This window comes from Trachinotus anak, unplaced genomic scaffold, assembly GCF_046630095.1.
Source record: "Trachinotus anak isolate AG129_WGS33_773 ecotype Australia unplaced genomic scaffold, CSIRO_AGI_Tana_v1 ptg000021l, whole genome shotgun sequence".
NCBI lineage: Eukaryota > Metazoa > Chordata > Actinopteri > Carangiformes > Carangidae > Trachinotus > Trachinotus anak.
The window spans coordinates 5,442,454-5,451,376 of record NW_027273872.1 but is presented as its reverse complement, the minus strand read 5'-3'; the positions used below and the strand labels follow the sequence as shown (position 1 = coordinate 5,451,376).

The 8,923-nt window shown below is 37.1% G+C and overlaps 1 protein-coding gene and 1 long non-coding RNA gene across 3 annotated transcripts; one reads left to right on the top strand and one right to left on the bottom strand.

The window, feature by feature from the left end:
- Positions 1–201: 201 nt before the first annotated feature.
- On the top strand, positions 202–1,710 carry LOC139606054 (uncharacterized). The gene is made up of 3 exons (XR_011684540.1): positions 202–344; positions 467–525; positions 620–1,710. It is a non-coding gene; the product is annotated as an uncharacterized lncRNA (long non-coding RNA).
- An 885-nt stretch (positions 1,711–2,595) lies between these two features.
- LOC139606053 (uncharacterized) lies at positions 2,596–8,618 on the bottom strand. 2 transcript variants are annotated; one of them, XM_071458026.1, is made up of 6 exons: positions 8,514–8,618; positions 8,010–8,345; positions 7,582–7,926; positions 7,005–7,127; positions 6,161–6,222; positions 2,596–4,874 (listed from the first exon to the last, which is right to left on the bottom strand). In XM_071458026.1, the coding sequence occupies exons 1-6, from the start codon at positions 8,554–8,556 to the stop codon at positions 4,725–4,727; spliced, it is 1,059 nt and encodes a 352-aa protein (XP_071314127.1). In that variant the 5' UTR covers positions 8,557–8,618; the 3' UTR covers positions 2,596–4,724. The 2 variants fall into 2 exon arrangements, with proteins under 2 accessions (XP_071314127.1, XP_071314126.1); XM_071458025.1 differs by having other exon boundaries at positions 4,653–4,877.
- Positions 8,619–8,923: the final 305 nt, after the last annotated feature.

The following is an 8,923-nucleotide window of genomic DNA, read 5'->3' as shown; positions in this document are numbered from 1 at the left end:
CTGATGCTGGGACTCATTACTGTGCTGTGGCCACGTGTGGAGAGATATTATTTGGAAATGGAATAAAACTGGACATTGAAGATAACCACAACATATTTCTTTATGATGAGGAAATAATCATTTTATTCACATAACATTATCAAATTTTGTAAATTATTAATCTATCTATATCTATATCTTAAAATAAATATTTTCTTTATTCAATATTTCAGTTGTCAGCACGTGTGACTCACAAGAGAATGATGCAATGGTCCCTCTGTTGTTTGCTGCTTTGGCTATAAGTCTGATTGTTATAGTCGTCCTTGCTTGTGCCATTATTAAAAAATCTTGTGATTGTTGCAACGGTAAGAAAAGTCACTCGTATATCAAACTATTAATCATTTGATTGATTTGATCATTCGATTTGTCCCATGTATAAGCAAACTTTGCAAAAAATAAATACTATAACTTATTTTTATCAATGTAGCTCGTGTCAATCTGCAAACAAATGCTGCAGCAGCCAGTGGTAATCAGCAAAGTCAGCAGGTAAGGAATATACAGATGTCGCTAAAAAACTTTATCGGTTTTTCTTTTTTTTGTTTTATGTACCTCTTTTAAATTTTGCACTTTATTTCCTCAGAGAAATGAGGAGTCTCTCAGTTATTCTTCAGTAAATTTTACCAGGAGAAAACCTGGCAAAGCAGCAAGAAAGAAAGAAACAGAGGAGATGAGCTACACTGATGTCAGGGCTTTTGTAATTGATTAACAAACACTGGCTTTATGATGGTTAAAAAAAAATGTGTGGCACAGAATGTCAGAAATACACCAATGTGGCAGCACTTGTGCTTGCATTTCACCTTTGCAGTTGTTCACATAATATTATACTTTGGATAAACTGTGTTTAAATGAGCATCATGCATAATTTTGACATTATTTCTAGATATTTTGGACAAACTGTTTGAAAACATTGAATAATATTTTTTGTGTTTTGTTTATGACACAACATTATAAGAACATTTAATACTTATGTGCATGTCCTCCCTATAATTTTGTGTCCATTTTATTATGGTGTTTTCAAAGATTTTCAAAGTCTTGAGAAAGCCATGAGAATAGTTTCTGTTGTCTCTTTTATCTCTTATTCTGTTTTATGGGTGTTAATTTCCTGCCAAGACTTTCAGTTCTTTCTCAGTGCAAAACCTGTACTAAAGATAATCAACATGTGTAAACTTGTGATGTTTCATTTGTTAATAAACCAACATCTAAAATGCAGTGTCTGTTTTCTTAATAGTAATGTGTATGTACATATACAGTATGTGATTATTTTGAAAAGACTTAGTTTCAATCACTTCAGGAAGCAGCTGGAGTAAGAAAGTGTTGAATATCATGTTTAGAGTATAACACAATAGAAACAACTATAGCATTTTACAGTAACTCATGTTCGAAGGGCATAACAGTTTTACATTTGTTTGCTTGTTTGTTATTGCTTGCTCTCACCTTTTTGCATTTACAAAAAAGACACTGATCTGTTAACACAAAAATCCCAGTAGCTTTTCATTGCCATCAACACTTCACAGTGCAACATTTTTTTCCTGGAAAAGAAAAACAAATGCATGCCACTCTGCAAATAAAAAATATGCATTTAGGGGTAAAACAAAAAAAAATCAAATGTAGACTAAAAGCCTCATGGGGACTGTATGCAATTTGCTTGTCCACCACTTTTGGCCCAGAATGAAATATCCTGACAAATGTTTGGCATTCAAGTTTGTACAGACATTCGTGGTCTCCTGAAGATGTAAGCTGGTAAGTTATTTGATGATCCCCTGACATTATCCTCTGTTCCCATTGCCAGGCTCTATGCTGTTAGGATATCCAACATCTGCTCAAAATTCCTGAGAAAAACTTCAGCTGTAATTATGGTTTCATACCTTAGGAGAGCATCCTTGTACCCTTGAGGTGTTATGGTTACATACTTCAAATATTTCCATAGTGAGGACGCAATACTTTCCTCAAGGCCTCGTCTCTGACCCACCAACAGGGTTCACCAGTTACTCCAATTCATCTATATCTCCTGTCCTCACTAGTTTCATCTGTTTATGTGTTTGTTTGATTACTGCAATATGATTCAGTGAGGAAGTGATTCACTTGCCACATCAACTCCAGTGGTGCCAGTTAGCACAAGGTAGAAGACTTGTGAGTAACACCATATGTGTACTTGGTTAGGAGATGCTCCTATCAGCAATGCACAGAAGCCCCTGTTTGACAAATACAGTTGTTGGCTGAAGGTTGCAAATGTAAAACATACTGAGCAGTACAAATAATGAGTTACTTCACTTTATATCAGTCATCTTCTATCTTTAGAGTGGAATACACTGGGAATAAATGAAGTCAAAATCCTTGGACAGAGGATTGGCAAATTAATCAAATGGACTTTCAGTGCATTAATTTTTCCCTGTTCCTGAACGTCTCTCTATCTCACTGCACATTTCCAGAATGAGAAAACTTGCATTTTGTGCAGTCATTGATTGTCTGACCTCGGTTTACAGTCAGACTGATAATTGCATAAATAAAGCACATATTAATCTAGAAGCAGGTAGGTCAGTTGGTATGTGCGTTGCCAAGAGACATATGGACGTAATCTTTACACTGTGGTGAGAGTGAGAGAGTGGTGTCTGATGTCTGAGGCCTGTCATCTCTTTCCTGCTTGCTCTATTATCACTGGAAGGTTGACTGTTCATAGCAGGTCAAAATGACCCAGACCACCAGGAAATGTCCCACTGCTCCCAAAGGCCTGTGGAGCAGGCGTGGACAGCTCTGTAATAACACTGGTGATCCTCTGATTTTTCCAGTGGCATCATCAAATCAAACTTTCAATTGGTCCAATACACTGATTTATGATTAAATACCTGCCAAACTACTGTAACTACAGCCAAACTACAGCCAAACTACAGCCAAACTACACATTGTGTTTAGTGCTAGTTAGAAAACATTAGCGTGCTAAAATGCTGAACAGTTACAGTGGTAAACATTCACAGTTACAGTGTTAGCATTGTCCAATGGGACTCTGCTATTGTTAGGATCTGTCAATTATGACAACAACAAATTTATTATAGAGGAGAAATGGCAAAAGGTACATTTCTGTATTCCTCTAGTTTTTTTTAAACTCTATTCTCTCTAACCCTTAACCCAGAAATTATTAGGGTGGGTGGGGATACAAGGTTGGGACATTTATGTTGTGATTATTCACATTCACATTCAGCATCCAAATTAGCTGCTTAGCAGAATGATGTTGTTGTTCTTCATTTTGCCTAATGCAAACTATTTGTTCATGACCATTTACTCTTAAACTGGCATTAGTCTTGTTTTTTTATTTTCTTTTTAATACAGATGTGAAGCGATAAGAGCCACAATGACAACTGTTACTATCTCACACAAACAAAAGAGTGATCAAGAACAGAGTTCATCAAAAGCAATTGACCCCAAAACAAACACACATGCAAAAAAGGAATGTGTGATGAAATGAAAAATGACAGTTTCAACGAAGTGAACACTTCTTGACCAGTGAGACAGGAAGCAGCTTTGAATCTATATTCTGTTATAACCAATCAGATGCTTTGGTGGTCTGACCTCACGATCATCTCACCAGCTGCATCATCTCGCATCATAACTTTTCCACATTGTATGCAATTTTTTATTGAATGTTTTCTTTTGATTCAGACTCACTGGTTCCAGTGATCACAGTTCAGCTTGGGGAACCTGTGACCTTCACATGTACTTTGCTTCATGTTGGGATCAGCAGCAGACAACTCAGCTGGTACAAGCAAAGTGCCGGGGATACTCTGAAATGAATTGTGACATAGCAGAAATTTGCAAAACCTGAGTATGCACCAGAGTTTTCTGAATCCAGACTGAAGGTATATGATGATAAGAATTTTATCAACCTGACCATAGTGAGGACGACTCAAGAAGATGAGGGACTGTATCACTGTGCTATCACAGAGTGGATTAGTATTCCTGTATGGAGGGGACATATTTGATACTAAAAAGTAATAATGTGATCAATTTTTTAAAAATTTTTTCAGCATCTATAAGCTTTTTTGAATTCCCTGAATATGTTTTGGGTCTTCGATTTTTAACCCAGTTTTGTATCACTCAGGAAACTCTTAGAGGACATCAAACTATACTGTTGTTCAGTGGCCGACAGTATCTGATTGTTTTTGTTGTGTGACCATTTCAACTATTTGTGAATGTGATTTGAAACTATATTAAACTACGTCAATAAAAAAATTGTTTGCTCCTGCTACGATCTGTCATTGTGGGAAAGAAGTGTTGGTTATTCTTGAGATTTACAAACAGACGTCAGAATCACTGAAATCCACGCCACACTTCAACAATACAAAACAGTCTTTACCAAGTTTTAAACTTTGACAGCTTCAGAGGGACTTAACAGGATTGATTGCTCGGTGGTTTTCTGAAAGCATGTTGCATTTTTTTCACATGAATATCTTTTAAAACAAAGTTCTTTTCAACATGGATTCTTCAGTATCCTTCAGTGCAGATCTTTTCAATAAATGAATGAAGACATAATTAATCAGTCTCCAGAAACTTAAAAACAACACAACAATAAAAACAAACAGAGGTCCTCAGATAAGTTGGTATATGAATCCCCCAACCCCACATTCCACCCCACACCCACCCAACATAACCTAAGGTGAGAACTTGTGTGTGGTGCTCAGGCCCTGCTCTGCCTATAGAGAGGGGTGTTGCTGGTTGTGGTAATCTGCTCTAACAACAGAGTACACACACTCTTTTGGTGGATCTGTCTTCTTCTTTCCTCTTTTCACTCTTCTTGCAGAGAAATCCAGTGCTGCATAGTTCACTGCTGTTCCTTCACCTTCCTGCTAAAATATAATAATGCTTGTGTTAATTCAGAGATCAGAGCCATAACATCAAGACTAGTTAGAGATCTGGGTCTGTATTCACAAAGCATCTTAAGGTTAAAAGTAGATCCTAACCTGTAGATCCTAACTCCTAATGGGCGTGTCAGTCACGACTTAGTTATGACTTTTTTTTTCTAATTTCCTTGATTAAGACTAATTCACAAAGCCACTTAGTGCCAAAAGTAGCACCTAAGTCTGGTAGAAGTTAGAAGTAGTCAAGAGGACTCCAAACTCACTAAGACCAAGTCACACAGAATTGTAGTGTTTTGGAAACCTTAAATGATGCTGAAACACTGAAAAGATACAGACTCAATCGCCAATCAACCAAAATCCAAGTGTTTTGCAAGGCTGTGCTACCTGACAACAGGGAAAATGCAACTTTGTATTTCTGACAACTTGAAGATCTCTCATCTGTCTGTAATCTGATCACCAAACAATAAATGAGCTCTGTAAACTCCACATCAAAGGGCAATTGACATGATTTCCTTCAGATCTTCGCCAACTACAGACAAAAGAAAAAAAATGTAAAAATCAAACTATTTACACACGGATTGAATTCGATGTTACCTATACAAATCTAGACATTGTTGCAAAGTGGCCAGGATCTACACACGGTTCCTGGATCTTAATGGAGAGTGGCCTGAGGCAGCTGTTTGAAAAGCATCATATTCCAGCTGGATGTCACTTGGTGAGGGACAGTGGATATCACACCCTACCTCAACCCACAGCCAGGACCACAGCTACATTAAAACAGGTGGGGGCTGTGGTTCTTGCAAGCGAGCTCATCCATGAGAGTTGACGTCAGTCATAGCAACAGAGTCTCACTCGTTGCTGAGTTTTTACTTTTTCTAAGTAAAAGTTTGTCTCAGCAGCTTTGTGAATAGAATTTAGGAGAAAACTTTCAGGTAGAAACTTTTAGTGTGACTTGGTGGTCAGATAAAACGCTTTGTGAACGCAGGCCCTGGTCTAGAGTGTAAAGTTAGAAAATAAGTGGCAGGATTGCTTTACACTGAATTAACATCATCATATCACATTTGTACTGAACTTCATGCCCATTAAACTTAATCATATTGTATAAGACATTATATAACTGTATTTTTCTTGTTATGAGTCATGAGTATAATGTTATGTGTGTTCTATTCAGATTATCTGATGGGCTTAATAAAATGGGCAAGAGCAGACAGAACATTTTTGATCCACCCACCCCTACTTCACTAGACACATTACACCAGAAGCATATTTACCAGATCATTTGATTGATGCACAGTTGACTCGTTGTGTCCACGATGGGAAAGATTCATTGCTCCTGTTAAAATAAAACAAAGCTTTCACTATGTGTGTGAACATGAGTAATATGATCACTGCTGTCATAGTGTAACGCTGGTTAGCATTAATTATAAACCTATTTCTTACTCAATGAACCTACTTTGAGGTTGTAGGTAGAGCAATGACACAGGGACAGTCTCATCTGGGTAACCTGAACCACTTTAATGTCTGGCTCAACAGTAGGACAACTGAGCACCGATCACAACCATCATACATGACCTGCCTACTGCCTTACACCATGTCACTCCGACAGTCTCAATCATCACTAACCTTACAGGCAAGGTGGATTACATAGTTCCCAATCTAAATCAAGGGACAGGATACAATATATATGGACTGTCTCTGTAATGTAGTTATTTTTAATTAAATTCTTTCTTCTTTTGTCAACTTTTCATTAGAGTAACAAGAACGAATGAACAATGGACAAATTTTTGTTTTTTGCTTTATTGTGAAATAAATACACACATTAAAACCTGTAATATACTGGATGCAGCTTCAGGCCTCGAATGACCCACTGGTTAACTCCACTTAAGCTATCAAGCTAATAATGACTTTTATTGATTTTTTATTTTGTTTTCCACACCATTTATTGGAGTGTTGTGTTATAGGCCTAACATATGTACGTTACAAGCTAGTTTGGAAAACCAAATAAACAAAAGCCCACATGTTCTGCTTTAACAGGAAAGTGATTTCATACATTCAGACTTAAAGTAGTGTCTTAAAAGCCTGACTGAAATGAGAAGGTGAATATGGTGAATGTACCTTGACAATGTTTGCAAACATTCCTTTGTCTTACGTAGAAAATTAAGAAGCCAATCACAGTCCCACAGCAGGCCAACACTCCTCCAAGAACAAGAACAACTGGGCTCAGTTCTGATCCTGAATCTGAAAAACATTTCCAGAGACATAAAGTATTATTCAAATATCAACTTTTGGGAGTGATCATTTGTTTTCTGAACACCACACAGTGGCATTTAGAAATGTACAATAGGATGCTTAGTCAAAAATATCCTTTGTTGTTTTATTTGAGTTCTGGGCTAAAAACTTTACAGATAATAGTTAATGCTGTGTGATTTATGAATGTAGCTTGAAATGGCACACACAGGTTTCTAGGGGGAAAAAAAGCATGTTGTAATTATTATGAATTATCAAGTTCCCTTTTAATGTTTTTGCACAACAAATGGTGAAAAAAAGTCTCAATGTAAAAAATATTAAATCTAATTACCCTCCTGAAACCAACAGGCTTATGTTGTTGATATTTATTTACATTTACATTTTAATAGCTAATATAATTCATGCAAAAATCATTTATGATTCAAATAAAACTATAAACACCTACTTGTCTCCACTTTAGTTCCTTCACCAAACAGGATCTGTCCACATGTGACCACAGCACAGTAGTAAGTCCCAGCATCAGAGGAGTTGTGTATAGTTTTGGACAAACTGTAGACACAGCTTCTTTCCTCTTGTTCATCTCTCCTGCTGCTGTGAGTGTAAATGATGCCTGGATGAAATCCTCCTGATCCAGCTCTGAACCAGTGCACACTGTGTTCACCTGGACACTGGACTCTGTTTCCTTTGCTCGTGGAGAAACGTGAACACTGGAGAATCATCGAGGCTCCCAGCTGGACTGATGCTGTCTCCGGACTTTGTTGGACATAGACATGTTTCTGCTGATTATGATCTGTGTGATTCAATAAAAAGGCATCAAAAATATTTCACTATCTAAACTGTTTCATTCAACCTTGAAAGTGCAGGATATTTTACCGTTCACAGCCAAGAATGTGCCATTGCTGAAAGTCTGTATATATCTAATTCCACTATGACAGAAGTATGTTGCTTCATCTTCTTTGCTGATATTTCTGATGGTAAGAAGAGACTGAGCCTCCTCTTTTTTTACTGTGAAACGTGAAAATTTCTGACTAATTGTTATTTTGCCACTGATTAAATCAGCAACTTTTTGGAACATATGTCCAAGAGGCTGCTTATACCAGTGCAATCTGCCTCCTTTTTTAGAGACTGGACATTGAAAAGTAACATTATCACCAACTTCAACCACAGTCAAAGAGATCAGGTGAGGAACCTCTGCAGTTTGAGTCAGAGCTGAAGAAAAGAGACAAACAAGAACAAAGTTACAACATGAGAAGACAAAATAAAACATCTGACATAAAAAGATTATTACACGGCCTGGCCTGAGATACGTGGATATGTTTAAACATAGTACAAAAAACAGTTTGCAGTGGTATTTCGTCAGACAAGTCGTGCACTTACACCCTGTGCAAAGAAGAATCAAAGCAGCCAGTCGTCCGATCATTGTGGTACAGCACCCTTCTCTTGCACTGCTGATGTCTTCCTACCTGAGTGGAGGGTTTAGTCACAAGATCATCACAGTTTACAAAGTAAAGTCAGTGATTGGCTGAAATGAAAAATATGACCTCCCTCCCACTTTTACCAAACCTGTGATGCATTTTGATTTGATAAAAGATGAACATGTAATTTTTTTTTTTTGAAGTTGTCCTTGTTCTGACCACTTAATCGTGACTGAAGTTTTTGTTTATATGAAAACTAGTTTTTGTGTTTTTTGCTTAGTTTAGCAAAAGTACAGGATTTTTTTAGATGGAGGAAGATTTCTGTTGTTTAATGCAGCACAGATGTCCTCACACACTGGATGTAGTGGAGGC

Excerpts from the sequence above, each read along its gene's own strand:
- LOC139606053 (XM_071458025.1), bottom strand. The coding sequence starts at position 8,556 with ATGATCGGACGACTGGCTGCTTTGATTCTTCTTTGCACAGGGT. Across the intron at positions 8,346-8,513 it reads GATTCTTCTTTGCACAGGGT|CTCTGACTCAAACTGCAGAG; the intron begins GTAAGTGCACGA and ends TCTTTTCTTCAG. Across the intron at positions 7,128-7,581 it reads AGGAACTAAAGTGGAGACAA|ATTCAGGATCAGAACTGAGC; the intron begins GTAGGTGTTTAT and ends AATGTTTTTCAG.